General features: G+C 42.9%; 1 protein-coding gene across 2 annotated transcripts in view; it reads left to right on the top strand.

Annotated features, from left to right (window-relative positions):
- Nucleotides 1-3,432: 3,432 nt before the first annotated feature.
- The window catches only part of kiaa0930, a 75,086-nt gene continuing 56,493 nt past the window's right edge, over nt 3,433-22,025 (top strand). For both annotated transcript variants that reach the window (XM_080190858.1, XM_080190856.1), the window contains exon 1: nt 3,433-3,802. In XM_080190858.1, the coding sequence (XP_080046984.1) occupies nt 3,667-3,802 (136 nt within the window). In that variant the 5' untranslated portion in view covers nt 3,433-3,666. The remainder of the gene's footprint in view (nt 3,803-22,025) is intronic.

Below are 22,025 nucleotides of genomic sequence, written 5' to 3'. Positions count from 1 at the left end.
CACCAGTCTGCCTATGTGTTCCTGAATTCTTCTAGGGCTAGAAGTATTGTGTTGCCTACACCCCAGGAACCAGATATACAAACTGTGGGTGTAATTCTCCCAAAAAAATTCCGAGTCCTGAATTTGTGTAAAAATGGGAATAACTCTCATTGACCTTTAGTGGGATTTTCAAAATGAATCTGCCACACTCTAAGCACGACAGAATGCCTCAGAGACATTCACGCTGAAAATCAGGGGGCAGGATCTATTCCTGCTGGAGAAGCTGGCAGCTCAATGCCGAGCAGGCCATTATGCATGTGCCAGCGCCAAGATCAGCACATACACACTGGCCCTGCACTGCCAGCCTCCCAATCACTAGCCAGCACAGCAACCCTGCTTCACTGCCATTGCTGACCCCTCAATCCCCTGATCCCTGCCCTCCCGGACTTTTCCAGGCCAGCACTGATGTTCTCCTCCCTGCCTGAACCATCCTGATCTTCCCGACGCTTCCCTGACAGTACCGAACCCCTCCATCCCTGATTGCCCTCCCATAAGCCCTGCCCCTAAAGGTCCCACCCCCTCTGGCCTGCCCACCTGGCACTGCCTGATGCCCAATGGGCAGGGCCAGGGAGCCAGGCTGGCACTGCCAGACTGGCAATGCTGACGGGGAACCCCCTTGTCCCCAACATCCTGGGGCAGGCCTCTATGGCTTTTGTTCCCTCCAATGGGGTCGATAGCCAGTTTCCTGTTCGTGGGGATCTGTTGTAAACCCCACCTGAGTAAACCACTCCTGGTGGCAGGGAGACACTAGTGGGTCCAGAGAATTTAGCCCTGGGCCCACTAATGATAATGAAATACAAATTTTAATATTTAAATGGGCTCCATGCCAATTTCCGGTGAGGAACTGAATACACTAAACATCCTGGCCCCAGAGACACACAGAGGCCATGGCATCCAGCAGCGAGCCCACTAAACGGCCTCTGCTGATGCCTCCTGGTCCATTGAATTGCTAGAGCAGAGTAGCAGGCTGGGAGAATTCTCCCCCCCACCAATATTTATAGAATGACATTGATCAATTTCTTCCTCACATCTAACTGAGTGAGAGGGAGAGTAAAAGAAAGAAGCAGAGGGAGTAATTGAAAGAAGGAGAAGGGCTGAAATCTTTGGAGGGAATACTTTTTACATTCATGTGGATTGTTTTGTTACATTTTCTGCAGACAGTAAAAGAGAATTTATTACCTTATAAAAATGATTCATACAGCTCTTAATAAGATCAATTGGGTAAATTAAGCTTGTCTGATATAACTGAGAACCTTTGCCTTGTGAATTATATCATGTGGATGGAATAGAAACCAAAATAAGGAAATAGAGTGGACAGATGACACAATTGTACATGAAGATTTCTGAATATTTCATAAGTTGCATGGTCCTGACTTCACAGAATAAAAATTAACTTCCGTGCTTGACAATCAAGAAGAGGATACTGTAAGAAGATATCTCAGAGGGTTGTTGGACTAGAGGAAATCACAGAAATAGAGAGGAATAAGGACATGAAGAGATTTTAAATAAATAGATGAGAATTTTAAAATAAAGGTGCTGTCTAACTGCAGCCCAATATAAATGATGGGGGTGATACGGTGATGATAGATGAATGAGACATGAATCAAGTCACCAGAAGCAGCATTTTGGATGACCTCAAGTTTACAAAGGATAGGACTATGGGAGGCCAGCCAGGAGCATGCATGGAATAGCCAGATCTCATGCAGCAAATGAGCTGAGGCAGGAGTGGAGTCAGCTGATCAGTCAGTCAATATGTGATCAATAGCTCATCCTGAGGTCAGATATTTCACCAAGATTGCAAACAGTTTCACTGAAGCTCAGGGCAGCTGCCAGTGGCAGGGATAAGGTGACAGGCTAGAGATTGGAGTTTGTGACTGTAGTCTTCCCAATATTTAGTTATGATGTGGACATGACAGTGTTGGGGCAAGCACAGTAAGAAGTCTCTTACAACACCAGGTTAAAGTCCATCATTTGGAATCACGAGTTTTCGGAGCGCTGCTCCTTCCTCTTTCCTCTTACTATCCATCTCTCCATTCACCTAATGAAGGAGCAGCACTCTGAAAGCTTGTGACTCCAAATAAACCTGCTGGACTTTAACCTGGTGTTGTGAGACTTCTTACAATATTTAGTTGGAGGAGATTACTGCTCATCCAGCATTGGGCGACAAAAGGGTTGAGAGAGGTGGTGATGAGATGGAGCTGGGTGTCCTCATTTTATTGATGGGACCTAATGTTTATAGATAATGTCAATGAGAGGCAGTATATAGATGAGAAATAGGGGGATAGATATTTGGGGGTATCAGAGGTGATGGGGCAGGACACAAAATGAGTTTGAAAGTTGAAGTAATTGATGTTGTTTGTTTTATTCTAGAACAGTGGAAAGGTTTTGTTCAATATGAATAGATAATAAATGGTGCAACAACAAGGCAAAGAGGAAAATTAAGAAAGAGCGAGTATGTATTACAACTCATAAATGAGTTGCAGGGACATACATGCAAAAAGCAGGCTGCTAAATTCACTTTCAAAAATGTGATTGGCTCAGAATGATAATATCTAGTCCACACAAAGACGTTCAATGAAGTTTGATCCACGTACACCTGGGTGTGTAAGAATCATGTGTACATGAATGTAATCCCAGACATCATATGTGATTTGTATCTTTCTCTTTCATGATAAGTGTTGTGGCCCTTAGTTCATGGAGAACTATCATATGACAGCCGGTGGTTTGCCTGGGTGGATCTTCAGAGAATTGCCTGCTTGTGACAGCAATAACCGAATTGTTGGTTAGCAACATTTAACTGGAGCAGTTTGACTGTACATTCGTGGTTCTCGGCTCAGAACATATTGGTCAAGACAAAACAGTCGGGGTTGCGGAGTTCGGTCACTGGGGTAAAAAAGGAAATAATAACAGAAAGTGCTGGAGAGATTCAGCGGGTCTGGCTGGGAAGAAGGAACCAAGAGTTAACATTTCAAGTTCACGACCTTTGGGTCAGAATTATAAAGTACATTGGGTGGGACACAAGTTATTTCTGGATGTGTATGTCAGAAATCTGTGAATACACTAAGGTATCTGCGGACTGTGATTACTGTCTGTGTGTTTACATCGGATAGAGTGCAAATAACAATTATTACTACATTTGTCAAGTTTTCTTTGCTTCTTATGATTTGGGGTTTCGGTTTTGCTCCTCCTACAGGGAGCCAACTCTCCTAGATTTTTTTGGATTGATGACACTGGGTTTCCTTACAATTTATTTGAAGAAGTCATACACTTAAGACCATGGATTAAGATTCCTGTCTGGTGTAGTCTGGATAATTGCTCGTTTCAATTGGCTGTGAAGAGCAGGAAGTAGATATGTTGTTACCTCCTTCTATATCTCAGCTGATCTCTCAGAGACGGAAGTGAGTGCGGTTGTTTGAGGCACCCAGGCTGTCAGGTTTTCTTTTACTTTGAGCATTTCCCTTCTTCCCCCCTCCCCCCCACAAGAAAGTGGGCATGTGGGGGTGAGGGTTCTCATCACTCCTGGCCTGTTGTAAGGGTGTTGGGGCAAGGGGTTTGGCTGCCAGGGAATTAAAGCGGGCAGGAGGGAGAGACAGCCTGCAATGAGAAGACTGTCAGAGGGGGTCAGGGATGGCATTCATTCAGCAGCAGAGCCGAGCCGGAGACGAAGGAGAGGACAGCGAGGACGGCTCTCTGCACAAAATGCTGACGGCGATAGAGGAAGAGAGGATCAGGGCAAGCCTCAAGCAGGAGATGAGTGGACTGGGTAAGTGAGCTGTTACCTCGCCTCCAGTTGTGCTTGCTGTGGGTTGGGGCGATCCCCTCACGGGCTATTTATCTTCCTGTCTGCGCTGCCAGTGTCTCTGTCTGAGATTAGTCCAATGTTTCTGCTGTGATACTGAAAGGTGTGCTGGCTGCTGGCGAGATTCCTGACACATCTGGATCCTTCCCGGAGAGAAACAATGGACTGTTGACTTTCTAAAGTTGTTCTTGGGAAGTGGAGCCTGCACCACTTCGTAAAATCAGTCATATAAATAATTTGTTTTTATTTTAATAAAACCCACACGATGTTTTCCCATTGTGATAACCTGTTAAAGGCCCTGTTTAAAGGGGTGGTTTTTGCTTGTGTTGTTTGAAGCGGCCGAAAGGAGATGATATTTATCGGTGACTGGGCGTTTCGTTAGTTACACTCCACCATTCATGTCACTCTCGAGTGCTGCATTTTTCTGTTACCTTGGGAGTTGTGTTTCCCTTGAATCTCGGTGCACTCAGAAACGTTAAGGTGTGGGATTGCCTCTGCTGTTTGCTGGTATACACACGGTGCGCTATTGAGGAATACTCTGGCTTTTAACATCCACATGATAAAGAGGCGGGTGTGGAGGCTGTGCCCCCAGTTCTCTGGGGCAGTGGGCACTCACTGCTCAATGAAAGCTGGGCTTGAAATTCAATCAGATGGACGTAGGTGTGAGAATCCATGTGTGGATGCTGTAGATCGAGTGGAGATGGTTTTTACTGTGAAAATCCATGTGCGGATGCTGTAGATCGAGTGGAGATGGGTTTTTTTTTACTGATATGTTTGACTAGTCTTCACTGAGGCACTTGCCTAGGATTGACACTTAAAGCTGCAACATTTTAAATGGTTACTTTTATAGAGAGAGAATGCTAGGTTTTAACTGATGGTGGGGTCCTCAGGTTACATTGTAGTTTCGATTTGGGGCTAAACTGAAGAGAATAGGAAAGCTCTCCACTCCTCCCCCCGCCTGTGATTTAATTCAATTACCCCCAGCGCCCGGCTCAGGATGAGGTAACCTGCAGATACAGAGGAAGCCGCAGGTGGGGAGGGAGCATGCGCACGGCGGGGCGCGGAGCACGCTGGGGGTTGTAGTCCCAGGAAGCCGGGTTTGCTGAAGGCGGGGCGGAGGGGCGAACTACAACTCCCAGAGTGCGCGGCGGCGCAGCCTCAGTCCAAGGGATGATGTAATGGGCTGTGGAGCCACCCTGAAGCCTCCCTCTGCGCTGCTGGAGATGAGGGGCAGCTTCACCCTAACACTTGTTGCAGGGTTTATCTCAGCTGTAGCATGGTTTATAAACCTTCGCCCGAACCCAGGGCATTTAATTCTGTGCAGCTGGTCAACTGCAACACTTGTGTCCACTTCACAACCGTCCAGTCATTCCTGTGGCAATAAAATCAATCTGTTTGTCCTCACTGCACCTCCCCACACCTCCAATTTATTCACCGCCGACATTGTGTGTAGGGTTTGGGGATGCATCAAATACTGGTAGTAAAAGTAATCAATGGGCTGTTGGATTGTCAGTGATTCACCGATGTCCTCCTCAGGGAATGAAACCTGCTGTCTCTACTCTGTCTGGCCTATTTGTAACTCCAGCCCCACACCAATGTGATTGACTGCTAGCTGCCCTGTGTGTGGCCTGGCAAGCCACTCAGTCACATCAGACAATGCCCACATTTTTCTGGGAAACAGGAAGTGAGCAATAAATACAGCACTGCCCAGGCTCACATTTTCTTTCCCTTGTGGCTTTTCCCCATGTCAAATGTTAGTTGATCATCCATGTCTAGTCATTATCAAATCTTGGAGTGTGACTTGAACCAAGAGCATTTGGTTCAGAGATAGGGATGGTTCTGCCTGAGGCACCCATAGCGATGCCCACACTGTGACTGAATAAATAAGACTTGTTTAAAAGTCTCAACAATAAAGGTTATGGGGGGAAAGCAGGATTAGGCTATTGAGTTAGATGATCAGCCATGATCTTGATGAATGGCGGAACAGACTCAAAGGGCCAAATGGCCACCTCCTGCTCCTATCTTCTATGTTGCTATAAATTTTTCTTTGATGTCTTCCTGCTACGCATCTTGGAACTGTCATGAGTAAATAATTTCAAATCAAATCTGTCCATTCTAAAATGATCTTTATCAAATCTTTAAAGACTGACTATAATGTGATCTTTTATTGCCTGTGATATAAGAATAATGAAATCTTTCATGAAGCCTGCCACAGACAGATACATTTTTCAGTAATGGATTGCAACTTTTTGGCAAGATTTGCAAAGACTGGTTAGCATGTAATCTGAAAAATGTCACTTTGGAATTGCTTTTTCTGAGTGGGACAATTGTTATTTCCGATGCAGTTCAGATGTTCAAGGTAGCTAATTTTTTTGTCTAATATTTCATAGGTGTTGAGCTGAGACAGTGAATGTTGCTCAGCAATGAGGAATGGGGCATCATAGTTGTTACCTTTACCACCAATGTTTAACCAGGGTTACTGCAGTACGACCAGGAATAAGAGCTGTAGCTTTTTATCCTATCGTGCAGGCCAAGGGTAAATTGTGCTAACGTTAGCCCCTACCTCAAACGGTTTGGTGAGATCAGTTAACTTTGGCAGACCAGAAACCATAATGTACTTTCTGGGTTATTATCCATGCATTTACCTACTAAAGCATTGGGATGGGCCTATATTGGGCATGTTAATTGTATATACAACATGAGGAACATTTATTGCCTTAGAAGGCTTCAAGATGTATCTAAAATTGGGAAAACAGTATGTTTAGGCTGTAGTAATATTTAAAGTGTGATGTTGGCAGAAAATCATTGATTGTAATGAAAATCAGTACATAATTTGGAAATTTTCTCTTAAAGAAGTAGTCTTAAGTAAACAGCAGGTAGCATTTATGACAGTCCTTGATTTTTAAATAGATATAATTCCTGCCCCATGCTGCAGCTAACAATCATGGTGAATAATTTATCTCTGATTCCACTGGTACTAAATTAGGTTCTAGATTGCTGCCCTCTCTATGCACACAAAGTAGGAAAGGGCATGAATGCTGAAGAACAAATTTTGAGTCCTTCCAATAATTATTTCATTTTCAGTCTGCTGTAATAAGAGATTTAATGTTGGTTAATGACTGTATCAAATTTTATTTTCATAAAATGAGTCCCTTTTAATAGCAGATAATCTGCATATTTAATGGAATAGTGTCTCCATATAACTTGTGTATCATTAATAGGATGTGATGGTCTCTGTAGAGATGTGATATAATAATTATTTAGTTCTGTTCTCACTATTCGATCACTAATCACACTGGATAGACAAAGTTATGGTTCATGTAAAGAATAACTGATGAATTGTGTTATGAGATGCAAGGTACTTAGGCTTGGATGAGGTTAGAAGCTATGTGAACACATCTCATGTAGCTACAACCCTCAGAATCTACAGGACAGTGGTATGTTTTAAAACACTAATGCCATGGTGATGTTACTCGAATGGTAATCCAAAGGCCTGGCCTCATGACCTCAAAGACACAAGATTAAGTTCCACCAAGACAGCAGTTAAATTTCAATTATGTTAATTAATTAAACTTCTTGTATCTGTAATGGTGATTGTGTAACAACCGTATTGTTGTAAGAACCCATCTATTAACTGATTTCTTATAAATCTACTGTCGTTACCTCCGTTTGGCCTATTTATTCCTGTAGACACAGAGCAATTCGTTGATGCTTACCTAGACGCTGAAATGGTAAATCAAACCACTTACTTATGTCAAACTGTTTAGGAAAAAATGGATAGACCACCAGCATTGGCCTATAAAGCACTGCACACAACAGAGGCACACCAGTCCAGTCCTCCTGAGAAATATCTGTGGACTTGTGTTAGAATTGGGGAAGTGATTATGTCAGAGTGGTCAAGCAACAGCCTGACATAGGCATCCTCATGGAAGCATAGATTTTAGTTAATGTCCCAGATTTCTCTATTACCATCCCTGGAGGTAATCTTTAGTTGGAGTGGACCTTAGAGTCCTCAGCATTTTCCCCCGATGAAATCCCATGACAGGTCAAACAAGGCAAGAGAACTTGTTCATGTTGATCTATCTGTCTTCTCTCAATTAATGAGTCAGTACTCCTCCAACCTGAATATCACCTGAAGGAGCAGCGACAGTAGTAAGGACACAGATTTATGCTAGATGAATACAAAATTTGACTTTGACAGAGAGCTGTAAGGGCAGATTGTGAGAAACTTGGTAAAAGAGGTTAGTTTAAATATAGAATCATAGAAAATAGGAGCAGGAGTATGTCATTTGTATTTTTAAGCCTGCTGCACCATTCTATATGATCGTGGCTGATCCTCTCACAAGGCCATACCCCCATGCTCTCCCCGTGACCCTTGACACCTTTGGAGTCTAGAAATCTTTCCTTCTTAAATACATTCAGTGATTTGGCCTCTGCAGCTTTCTGTGGTAGTGAATTCTACAGGTTCACCACCTGAAGAAGTCATCTCAGCCCTAAATGGCCTTCTGCATATCCTGAGATCCCTTGTTCTACAGCCCCCCAACCAGATGAAACAGCCTCCGTGTGTCCAGTCCAGACAGAATTTTATACATTTCAAATGTTCAACACTTAAGAGGATCTTCGTGAAGCGATTTAGGGAGGGAATCCCAGAACTTAGGCCCTTGAGAGCTGAAGGCAGTGAATGGTGAAGCAATTAAAATCGAGGATAGTGGTGGTCAGAATTGAAGGATAGCAGATATTTGAGAGGGTTGCCCAGCTGGGTATGGCCCAGGAACTGATTTGAACACAGATTAAAATTGTTTATTCAGGAGATAATGCACATCAATGAATACAGGGTAATGGTTGAAGAGCACTTTGTGCACATGAGGACACGGGCAGCTGAGTTTTGAAAGATCAAGTCTAAGGCAGGTGATACCTGGCCAGGAGTGTATTAGAGTAGTCAGGTCTTGAGGTAACAAAGGCATAGCTGTGGATTTTCAGAACCAGGCAGTGAAAGTACAGACGTATTAAATAATTACTTTGCCTTAGTATTTATCAGGTAAGCTAACATGGTGGACATGACACCAAAGAGATGGAAAAGGAAGTAAAGAAATTTAAAATAGAAAGGTATGAGAGAGAGATGATAATTAATCAAACATGAGAGAATAAGATTCCTGGTCTCTATTAAAGGTTAGGGGAGAGAAAGTGCCAGAGGACGAATGAAATTCCACTGTATGAAAAGGGCAATGGATCAAACCCAGGGAACTATAGCACAATTGGCATCATGTCCACGATCAGGGACATATAGAAAAATGCTTTAAGTTGACACTATAAGAGCAGATGGTGCAGATTCCAAATGGGAAAGTCCTACTTGAACAACCTTATCGAATATTTTGCTGAAGAAAATAAAGGTAAGCAGCAGACAATATATTTGGATTTCCAAAAAGCCTTGAAAAGGTATTGCATTGTAGACTCATGATTAAGGTCAGAATATGTGCAGTCAGCAGACAAGTAGCAGAATGAATTGCAAAGTGGCTGCAAAACAGTAGTGAGAGAGTTGGGGTTGAAGGTGCTTACTCAGAATGGCACATGGTAGGAAGTAGTGTTTCACAAGAATCATTATTGGGACCACTGCTCACAATTTACACAAACAATTTGGATTTGGGAATCCGAAATACCATTTTGAAATTTGAGTGACACTAAATTCAAGAGTTCAGTTGCCACAGAGAAGCAAAAAACAGGAAGATATTAATAAACTTGCAGAATAGCTGTGTAATTGGCAAGTAAATTTACTGTAGATAAATGCAAAGTAGTACAACTTTGAAGGATGAATAAAGCCATGGAAAATAGCTTGGAAATGAAGTTGAGGAACAAAGATATACAGGTCACCAAAAATAATGATGTTGATTATTAAGATCTTTTTAATAAAAGGCAAACTTAGCCATACTGATCATATCTGGAGGGATAGAATTGAAAAGCAGACAAGCTATATTAATCTACTGTGGTTATATTTGACGTGGAGTACAGTTCTGATCTCCATATTATAAAAAGAATACAAATGCAGTGATGAAGATGTTAAAACCATTTGCTGGAAAGTATAATCAATTCAGGTATGATATTGGGAAAACTTGAACTGGCTGGGGCTCTTTTCTCTAGAAAAGAAAAGATTATGGGGTGACCTTACAGACATCTTTGTGATTATAAAAGAGTTTGACAGGGCAGAGAGAGGGAAAATGCTTACACTTGCAGGCGAGACTCGAACTGAAGGTCATAAATAGAACGTAGTTGCAAATAAATCCAATGGAAAATTCAGGAGAACCTCTTCACCCTGAGAGATGTCACAATTTGTCGCATTGAGAGTAATTGAGGTGAATAGCATGGATGCATTGAAGGTGAATCTGGAGCGACAAAGCAATAGAAGGTTATGTTGATGAGGTTAGAAGATGAAATGTTGGGAGGCAGCTCATGTGGTTTATTAACATCTGCGTAGATTTTCTGTGCTGTATGTTCTTTGTAAATTTTACAGTTTACTTCCTCTGGAATGATTACTTCAATATTAAAGCATGTAATCTCTGGTCCACACTCCACCACTGCTGCCACCAAACATCTAGAGTTATCCAAGTTAACCAAAGGTATTGGTTCAGATGGCAAAACTCTAAATGTTCACCATCATTGCTTCTCTCAAACTGACGGTATCTTCTGCAGTTTGCACACGCTGAACTGTGTGAAAATCCAGAAGTTGTTGTCAGTGATTTTACACTTCCTCACTTAAAGCCTTCCCAAACTTCAACCAAATAGAAATCACTGACTAGACGAAAATTTGCTTTTTTTCTGAAGCAATTCGTCTCCCTGTTTTAAAAAAAAATTTGAGGAAGTAACATTTTGTTGAAAGAATTTTGACGGGGTTTTCAATCCTATACAAAATTCATGATTACGACTGAGCAACATAATTTATATTTGAGATATATCAACTTCTCCACTGTAAAATTCATAGTTTTAGAAACTTTTTTGAAACAGATTTTGTATTTCCGCTTCCACTTCAGGGATGTTCCAGTCATTTATTCAACTTTCGTAAAATTTTCATTAAATTTGAAACAATCAGTACTTTTTACTTCCTGGTTTGCTGTCTGTGAGAATACTTTCATGTGATTGACTGCTTACCCCACTTGATGCCATCTCTGTCAAAGGGACAACCTACAGCAAAGATCCCTAGATTTCTGTGGGGAACATTCATCAAGGGTAGTGGCAAATTTTGTTGCTTCATTGTTGACTGCAAAATTTGGTCCATAATAAGTTGCTGTTGATGCACGCTTTGTGAGAGACAGCATGATTTAATGCTACTCAGAATGTGAACAACAGTTAGTCATAAAGAGTATCACGGCAGAGGCAGAACTTTGATGCTATGAACCATGCTGTGCAAGTTGGTTGTTGAGAAAAATTGGTATGGCAACAAATTCCGCCCCTGCTGTTGCTACTATCTTATCATGCTGATTTTGGCATTGTGATCTTTTTCTAAAGTTTTTTTTTAGAATATTAGAAACATTTTGCAATTCCATTATGTACTTGGGGTAGTGCTTGCACAAGTAATGTCAGTAATTAGGAAAATAAGCTGAGCCATGTGGGCTGCCATGTACTGGGACCAATTTTGGGTTTATGCTGGTGGGGGGGATTCAGCGATATCAAAGAATATTTGAATTTTATGGATTTTTGCTTCATTTAGTATATCGTGCTTTGTTGGATTGTGCAGGATAAATATGGGCTGAAGTCCAAATTCCTAGAGGCAGGAGCTTGTTCCATTACAAATGTTTAAATGTGTCCAAACATGTCGCTGTCAGGTGGCCCGCAGTTCCTTGTCTTTGTGAGGTACGACCTTCACAACGTGATGGCAACAGTAACAGTTAATAATAACTTTCAAAGCTTAGTGGTGAGACTTCCAGACAGAAGGTGTGAACTTCAGCATCTAGTGGAGTTTAAACATGAGGCCATTCTATAATTGAGCCACTTTCATCTGACTGGACTTCAGGTGTGAAGGGCCTTAGGAAAGTGGACCCTCTTTTATTTTTGGGCAGAGGAAAGAAAATCAAACTGGAGTAATTATCGTTTGTAGAAGATGCAATGTGACAGGAAAGCTCTACGGCTGTAGACGAAATTCAGCTCCAGACACTGAGAAAAGCAATCTGTTTATAAGCAAGTACCAGGTGAAGGAAGAACATGTTGAAATACTCACTCACAGTTACAAACAAGGTGTGTTATCTATTATTGGACACTGACCTTTTCAGCTGCCCTTTGTTGTTCTACTATTATTGATTGCAGTTGGCAATCGATGTACCCCATCTAGTATGATGCGGTCTTCAAAGGAGTTTTCACTTGAGCTTCAGGTGACGTCTATCGTGTTTGTTTTATGGGCTGCAGATCAGACATTTTCCAAATGATTTTTCAAATGCGAGTAACGCAGTCTGGCTGGACATTGAATCTAACTCTAATTTAACTTGTTTCAGCAATCGGCCAGCTCCTGTTAATGTTTTATCAATTGCAATATCCAGATTGTAAGCAGCCTTCTACAGTACTCCAGACAGATTACCCTGCTCCTGTCTTTTTCTCTGTGATGTTGAAGACACACATTGGGATAGTTTCATAAATACCAAACATTTTACAATGTCTGTCCCACATTGGCTCTCTTGTGTGATCTTAACCAGCGAGTACTGACTATTAAAGGGACCTTGGGGAGTGTTATAGCCGAGCTGGCTCCTATCCTTCTGGCATCCATGTGCCCTTTCTACTAAGGGTTAACATGTAATAAGCAAGAGCCCTGGTTTCTTACTTCTCATTCCCAAGTAACCTAACCAGTTATTGCACTACTATTTTCCTATTTTTTATGTCTTCTGTACCTGGTGAATGCCACCATCTCCTCCTTCCCATAGCCATGCATGTCCAGTAACATCTAATGTGCTTCCTCTCACCCTCCCACCACCAGCTGACTTGATGGAAACTGTGTGTGGCATAGCTGAGAAATAACGAAGTGAGGTCCCTCCAATCCACTGGCACTTTGTCTTAGGAACAGCTGGGGAGATGGCTCATTCTGCAATATAACTGAGTTCATCCTGAGATCAGACAGGGAGTACTGAGGAAGAGTAGTCTTATGGCATCATCTGTATTGTGTAAGATTCTGTAAATGAACATGAGAATGTTTGGTCACAGCAAATATAGCAATGGACAGGATAGAATTGGCAAGATTATTAAAACTATGAAGAAAGCTGGGTTTTTTTGAGTGCTATTTACAATATAATATGTGAAAATTAGTAAGGCAAAAATTTGTGGGATTTTATGAGCCTGTTTGCTTTACAGCAAAATAATTGGGTGATGTCCTCAGTGTAACATCAGTAAATCTATTTTTAAAATGATCATTATATTGGCAGAATGCAGAGAGGAAATTCCCTGCCTCCTCATGAAGGGATTGACCGGGCTGTGTATATGCAGTAACAAAATAGTGGTTTCTCCAGGTGTCAACCCACTCTTTCATTTACACGATGGCACTGTGACATACTATATCATAAGGGATTGTGATTGCTATTTGAGTTGAATTCTCACCCCAGGTGTGTTGATTCCCCCTGTTCCTCAGCCTCTGCAGAGTGGAAAATGTAAGGAAAAATCACTTAACTGTGGCTGTTTTGCAGGCCATATTGCACACAAATGGTGGCACAGTAGTTAGCAATGCTCACTGTGCCAGAGATCCAGATTAATTCTGGCCTCAGATGACTGCCTGTGTGGAGTTTGCACATCCTCTCCGTGTCTGCATAGTTTCCTCCGGGTGCTCTGGTTTCCTCCCACGGTCCAAAAATGTGCAGATTAGGTGAAATGGCCATGGTAAATTGCCCCTTTGTGTCGGGGGGTCTAGCAGGGTAAGTTCATGGGGTTACAGGAATAATTATGGTTCTGGGTGGGATTGTTGTTGGTGCAAACTCAATGGGCTAAATGGCCTCCTCCTGCACTATAGGGATTCTATTGAACAATCACCTTGGGAATGGTGGGTGACATAGCAGAAGATCAGTAATTGCAAATGGTTTTCCCTTCTTAGCATTCTGTTAACTTTTATTTGTTAATATTTGACACTAGATGCATTTTTAATAGTTCTTAATATAAGAAAACTACCAGTGGAGCTGAAATTGGGGAAATAAGGTTTGAATTGGGTGGTTAATTTGAAGCTGTATTTTTAGGCCCTTAACCTCTGATTTCCAGGATGTCCTCGTCATGAGCTGCCCCAGAGATGCACTGGGGATCTCCTGCAAAGTGCCCACAAGTAGATCGCACGGCAATTGCTCAGGATGTTCAGACTTTTGTTGAGATTAACCCTGCACTGGGAACTATCCAATACTCCAATTTAAACTGAAGACTTCAGGTGGTTCCAACTATCTCACAGTAACAGGTACTCAGGAAAAGTTGGAAGAATGGAATTTGCTCCAAACTCCTGGGTAACAATAGTTCTGACCCACCCATCTCAACTACCCTTCTCACCCTCCTGATGACCCACCTTCTTACCCTCCTGACCCCATCCCGTCCACTAATCTTACTTACTTTATCCCTGACTTCTCAAAGTGGTTAGCCATTAAATGAATCATTGAATCTCTACAGTGCAGAAGGGGGTCATTTGGCCCATCTGCACCTACCACAATCCCACCCTATCCCCATAACTCCATGCATTTACCCTAGCTAGTCCCCTGACACTAAGAGGCAATTTAGCATGGCCAATCCACCTAACCTGCACATCTTTGGACTATGGGAAGAAACCAGAGTGCCTGGAGGAAACCCACACAGGCACGGGAAGAATGTGCGAACTCCACACAGGCAGTGACCCAAGCCGGGAATTGAACCTGGGTGCCCGGCACTGTGAGGCAGCAATGCTAACCATTGTGCCATTGTACCTGCTTTATGGTAGCTAGTGCCATATAAAAGGAGTTACGTCATTTGATAGAAAGGACTTCTGGACATCTGCACTGCATTTCTCTTACCTGGCCTAAGACAGAAGCTTGGGCAGAGTGGCAACTGACTGCCAGTGGGAGCACAGTGGTAACCCCAAGGCAATTTGCTCCAATATGCTGTTAATGTCATGAGTCTAACAGCCACAAATTCAGCAGGGCAAGGACAAGAGGAAACCAAAGATAAGCATCTTTGAACAGTGGATCTTGTTACATTTCGATGGCAGTTATGGTAATCATTGCGGAAGTCAGATTTGACATGTATGCTGTTGACACATAGGTTTACCTCACCATCATCTGTCTTGCTCCCTTCATTCTTTTGAAATGATCCGGTCCAGGATGAGCTAATACTTCCTCCTGTGAATCAGGACGAGCTGAGGGCATTGGGTGGGATTGTGGAGGAGCTGAGGGCATTAGGAAGCAGCTAAAGAGGAAGAAAATTGTAGGGCTATAGGGAAAGGGTAGGGAGTGGGACTGGGCAAATTGTCCCTTCAGTGCCAGCACAGGCTCAATGGGCTGAATGGCCACCTCCTACCATTCCTTGATTTTGATTCTAGCTAAACCAGAACATTACAACCATTCACACTGGCAGGATTTTCCCATCCCATTGGAGAGAACAGAGATTTGGCTGGGTGCCAAATTCTCCAACCTCGCTGCAGCAGAAGTGTGGCATGAACAGCTGGCAAGATTGCACCCAATTAGCTTTGGTTTTCGCCACAGGTTCCCAACCACTGACCCTATTCGTCTCCCCACTAACTGTCTGAACTAGACTACTCACAAAGCTGGTGTTGCATGTGCCTCCAAGAGGAGCTTTCAACTGCACATTCACACCAAATCTCAGACTTCACAACATCACCCTTTTGCCTTACTCAGCTCATCTGCTTTTGAGACCATCATGCATGTCTTTGTACCTCTGGACTATTCCAGCATGTTCCTGCCTGGTACCGCATTTTTCACCATGGATAAATTTCAGCTGATCCAAATCCCACTGTCCATATCCAAACTTGCACCAAGCCCATTCGCCCAACATCCCTCTGCTCATTGAGCAATATTGGCTCCAATAGAACAATGCCTTTATAAAAAAATTCTTATTCTAATTTTCAAGCTGCAACACGGCCTCTAGCTCTCTACCTCTGAAATCTCCTCAAGCCCTACCATCCTCCATTATTTGCACTCCTCACATTCTGGCCTCTTGTGTAGCATGATTTTTAATTATTCCACCTTTGGGTGATCATGTTGTTAGCTGGTGAGGCCATCCATTCTGGCATTACCTCCATGTACCTTGAAAGCCATTCCTCTGACTTCTGTCCCAATGTCATGTTGTGTGGCTTGGTGTCAGACTTAGATTGCACTCCTTACTATCTATGTTAAAGGTGCTATTTAAATGTAAGTTGTTGCTGTAGCTCTTGAGGAAGAAGTGTTCGGAGGTCAGAAATGACACTGGCAAAACTGTTTTCAGATGGATAATGCAACAGATCCCTTAACTCTGTTTTTAGCAACAAAATCTCTAAAGATTCAAAAATATTTATATAATAGAATATCTAACTGTCTGAAAACTGCACTGAAACATGTTTCACTGGGGAAAAGGAATTCCTTGAAGATTCCACCATTTCAAATCCTACCAAATGTGCTCTTTTGTAGGTACTTACCCAAACTGTTTTTTTACTAGGTTTGGTGCAGGTTCTAGTGTCCATGTCTGACATAAAGACAATGTAATCCTATCTCCTTAGGTCCAACAACAATGCCCCTTTGGAAATGTGGCAATGCTTGTTGCCATAGTGGTTAATGAAACAATGGCACAGTTGTTACTCTGTTGTACTCTTTATGGAACACCACTCTGCTTTACAGAGCTCGTCAGTCAGTTCCTGACAAGCAGAAAACTCAGTTTATATCAGTTGTTTATTCAGTTTTCTTTGTTTTGGGGTTCCTCCAGCTTCAAGCCAGGTATTATTCTCTAATAAGAGGGTTAGCAGACAATTTCCTTTCAAGCCTTTGCAAAGCTACAACTGGGACAGCCCAGAGGAGATGCACAAGAACAATTTCTTTTCAACTTGTCTTACAGAGATGACTCAACTCTTCTCTTTTCCTTCTAATGCACTAGCTAATATTGGGAAATTGCTTCTTGATGCAGCTATAACAGAATGGCTATTTCCTGAATTATATTTACTTTGCCATTCATATTCAATTCAGGCTGGAAAACATGGTGGAGGGCAAACAAAAAGTGGAAACTGAAGATGCCCAATTTACTAAGCACTTTTCCTGTGCTCACTGATCAGGTCACAGCACAGGCACTGCTTTATCATGTGAAGTGAATTCCAAGAACTTGAATTCTGCTGGAAATCCAGGCTGCTGATGTCTGATTTAGAAGTGGATGGTTAACACGTGCAATGATGTGATTTTTTTTTCCCCCTAATTCTAATGGGAAGCTTTTCTCTGAAAGGAAGCAGTTTGTAACATTTGCAGTAGTTTGAAAGAAGTGTGATGTACATTTGAAGAAAAGGAGGAGTGGACAGTGACAATTCATGGGAGTGACTGCAGTCATTGTCGATGCACAGATAGATAAAATAGAATGTTAAACTGGAAGCCAGCCATTCGGCCCAACGGGTTTTTTTGGTGTTTTACTCCAAGTGAAATCTAATGCTACGTGCCTACCTACTCTCCGTGTATTTGGAGTTACTTGTCAAAATGATTGTTTCATGGGGGTAAATAATCCTCATAATTTTGGAAAAGTAAATGTGTGCATTTTATCTCACAGTTGAATTTGGTGTAGAATGTATCTTTTTTTACACTCTTGTCCTTTGACATCAGGACAGAAACTGCTGGACAGTTCAGTTTAGACAATTGATATCAACAATTTACGATCTATATCAATGATCTACCAGCAGGGACAGAGTGTAACATAGCAACATTTGCTGACAACACAAAAATAGGTGGGAAAGCAGACTGTAATGAGGAAATAAGTTTACAAATGGAAGTTGACAAGCTAGGGGAATGAGTCAGAATCTGGCAAATGGAGTTTAATGTGAATAAATATGAGGTTACCCATTTTGACCAGAAAAACAAAAAGGCAAATTTACAATTTAAATAGGAAACAGATTTAAAAGGTGAATTGCAGAGGGATCTGGGTGTCCTTGTGCATGAGTCTCAGAAAGTGGGTATGCAGGTACAGAATGTTATTAGGAAGGCAGATGGAATCTTGGCATTTATTGCAAAGGGTTTAGAGTATAAAAATACAGAAATGTTGTTACAATTGTGTAAGACATTAACAAAACCATACTTGGACTATTATGTTCAGTTTTGGTCACCTTCTTTGAGGAAGGATGTGATGGCACTGATTCCAGGTATGATTGGGGCTGTCGTATGAGGAGCAGTTGAGTAGCTTGGACTTGTACTTGCTGGAGTACAGAAGAATGAGAGGATTTGACTGAGATTTGTAAAATACTCAACGGGATTGGTAAAGTAAATGTTAACCAAGTGTTCCCCTTCCAGCAGAGTCTAGGACAAGAGGTCATAGTAGTAGAGTAAGAGGGGGGGATCTTCAAAACAGAGATAAGGAGAAACTACTTCTCACAGAGGGTTATGAATCTATGGGACTCACTGCCCCAGAGTGCAGTGGATGCAGAATCAATCAATGCATTCAAAAAAGAGTAGATAAATATTTGATCAATAGCGGTAAAAAGAGCTAGGGGGAAAAGCAGGGAAGTGGAGTTAGGGTAAGATTGAGATCAGCCATGAACAGATAGAATGGCAGAGCAGACTCGAAGGGCTGAATGGCCTACTCCCGCTCCTAATTCCTATGTTCCGATTAACAATTCCATCAGACATGTCAATGATCTTTTCATAAAGGGGATTTGATAAGTCTTTGCTTAAATGGTGAATAATAGCTATTGATGTAAATGTTTGGAACTTCTGCATCTTTGGACATGTAACAACACCTGCACTTAACAAAGCCTGGAGGTGTTTTATGCTGAGGTGTGATTAAGACTGAATAAAAGATTATGAGGAGCGATGGTTGTAGTTCTGAGGAGTAAGACATATACAGAATTCTGTGTCACGCTGGATCAGACTAACAGCTTGAATCAGCGGCATGCGGGCAGCTGCTGACCTGACACTGCTGCACATCTCTCCTGATGTCACAGCACAGCATTGCCTGGAGGAACTCTGTCAGAGCAGAGTCAGGGGAAGAGACCACATGCTCCCTTTATGCCATTGCTGCTGTGTTCTTGGGGGGGGGGGGGGGGGAATTCTCCCACCCCGCTGCACTGCTTTTGTACTGGGTTGGGGGTGTGGGTGCTGCAATGGGTGTCAGGGCTGTGAGGCGGAGGGGCACGGTGAGGTCGGAGCTATCAAGGGGTCGGGGGGAGTGGAGTTTTGAGGCTGGCCCAGGCATGTTTGGGGGCCAGCGATCAGGCTGTGGGGCGCTGCACAAGGCTGACCAGCGACATAAGAACATAAGAAATAGGAGCAGGAGTAGGCCATCTAGCCCTTCGAGCCTGCCCCGCCATTCAATAAGATCATGCCTGATCTGTCGCTGCTCAGTTCCACATTCCCGCCCTCTCCCCATAACCCTTAATCCCCTCTCTTATCAAAAACCCATCAACCCGCTTCTTAAAAATATTTAGCGAGGCAGCCTCCACCACTTCAACGGGCAGAGAATTCCAGAGATTCACCACCCTTTGAGTGAAGAAGTTCCTCCTCAACTCCATTCTAAACCGTCCCCCCTTTATCTTGAGGCTGTGCCCCCTAGTCCTACTGTCCTTTCTGAGCGGGAAGAGTCTCTCCACCTCTATCCTATCCATCCCTTTCATCATCTTATACGTCTCAATGAGATCTCCCCTCATTCTTCTAAACTCCAACGAGTACAAGCCCAATCTATTCAGCCTCTCCTCATAGCTCAACCCCCTCAACTCCGGTATCAGCCTAGTAAACCTCCTCTGCACTCCCTCCAAGGCTAAAATATCCTTGCGTAAGTACGGCACCCAAAACTGCACACAGTACTCCAGCTGTGGCCTCACCAATGCCCTGTACAGCCGCAGCAAGACCTCCCTACTTTTATATTCAATCCCCCTCGCTATGAAGGCCAGCATCCCATTCGCCTTCCTGACCACCTGCTGCACCTGCAAGCTGGGTTTTTGCGACTCATGCACAAGGACCCCGAGGTCCCTCTGCACCGTCGCCTGCTGCAGTTTTTCTCCACGTAAGTAATAATCCTTCCTACCATTATTCCTACCAAAGTGGACCACCTCGCACTTACCAACATTAAATTCCATTTGCCATTTCCTGGCCCATTTGCCCAGCCTATCTAGATCCTTCTGTAGACTCTCCCCACCCTCCGCACAATTTGCCTTTCCACCAATTTTGGTGTCATCAGCAAATTTCGACATCCTACACTCGGTTCCCTCCTCCAGATCATCTATATAAATGGTAAATAGCTGAGGCCCCAGCACCGACCCCGGGGCACTCCACTAGTCACCATCCACCAATCCGAATAGCACCCATTGACCCCCACTCTCTGCCTCCTATTTGACAACCAGTCCTCTATCCACGCTAACACCCTACCCCCAACTCCATGCCCCCTGACCTTCTGTAATAGCCTCTTGTGAGGTACCTTGTCAAACGCCTTCTGAAAATCCAGGAAGATCACATCCACCGGCTCTCCTCTATCCACCGCCCTAGACACATCCTCATAGAACTCCAGTAAATTTGTCAGACACGACTTCCCTTTAAGGAAACCATGCTGCGTCTGCTCTATCAAGCAATTCCCCTCAAGATGCCTCGCTATTTCCTCCTTGATGACGGATTCTAACATTTTACCTATAACAGGTGTTAAACTAACAGGCCTATAATTCCCTGCCTTTTGCCTGGCACCCTTCTTAAACAACAGCGTAACATTTTCCAATCTTCCGGCACTTCCCCGGAATCCAGCGACGTCTGGAAAATATCCACCAAGGCATCCACTATCACCTCCGCCATTTCTTTCAGGACCCTTGGATGCATTCCATCCGGTCCCGGGGACTTGTCCACAATCAGACCCTCCAGTCTGTCGAGCACCACCTCTCTAGTAACAGTAATGTCATTGAGACCCTCCAGTCCTACCACCTTTCCATCTCTAACATCCGGCAGACAGGAGTCACTGTGTATGCCCCGATCTCGGCATTGATGGATTGGCACTATGCTGTCCATCATTCCAGCGGGAATACACCTCACCCATGGCTTATTGGAGTAATACGTACTAGTGCACTCAGCAGTGCACAAAGTGTGGAAGATTCATTTTGAAACTCCCGCTTAAAAAAAAAATCCAGCATGATTTATTGCAGTTTTTTTCGAATTTGACACTTAGAATTTTTTTGGGGAGAAACCACCCCCCACCCTGGGTGGGAATTGCCCATTGGAATTTAGCTTCGTGGACAATACCCACTTATTTCCACATATCAGGACTCCCCAAGAGTCCTCATGTGCATCTTTCATCAGTCAATGAACCATTGACCAGAAGATTTGGGTCAAACTTCTTTCTGCAATTTCACTGATTAAGTTGCTGATCTTGTCATTAAAACTGAAAAAAGTCTGATCCAGCCTGATAGTTTAGCGTTTTTTCAAGGTTCCCCCCCCAACTATTAACATTCTAGCCTTGTTTGCCAAAAACATTTTTATATTCTCTCAATTTAGTTTATCTAAAAGATAAATAGGTTGAATTATCAAAAATGGCATTAATCAGAAAAATCCATCTCAAAAAAATATATTTTTATCAAATTTGAAGGATGGCATAGTGTTTATTTATGATTTTGATGCCACCATGTATTTTGATGACACAATTGGTGAAACAATATGACCGGCTACTTGGGAATGAGTTCCCTAGAAGTGATTACTGCAGCAGATTGGTATATTGTCCTACAGAGAAGGCGTTTGATTCCATGTGAGAACTCAGTTGTCCTTAACTACCACACCTCTGTTTTCAATAAGAATGAAGTGTTTTCGCAGTGCTGTTAAAGTAATCACATGGACAGAGTTGAAGAAAGATAGAACACATATTTTGTAACACCCTGCTTCCCAAAGTGCGTCAGACAAAGAATACTTCAAAATGCAATCTGTTCAAAATGACAAAGCTTTAGGAGGCAGCTAATAGGAGAATGCATTATATAGCAGGACAATGAGCATTCAACTGGCCTTTAAAGCACTCTACGACATTGATATTAAAGAGGGGAAAATAGAGGCCTACGGAGGAGGATGAGGATTGA

This window comes from Carcharhinus amblyrhynchos, chromosome 6, assembly GCF_965287045.1.
Source record: "Carcharhinus amblyrhynchos chromosome 6, sCarAmb.v2.hapA, whole genome shotgun sequence".
Taxonomy (NCBI): domain Eukaryota; kingdom Metazoa; phylum Chordata; class Chondrichthyes; order Carcharhiniformes; family Carcharhinidae; genus Carcharhinus; species Carcharhinus amblyrhynchos.
The sequence above is the reverse complement of the archived record's forward strand: the minus strand, read 5'-3'. Positions and strand labels throughout refer to the sequence as shown.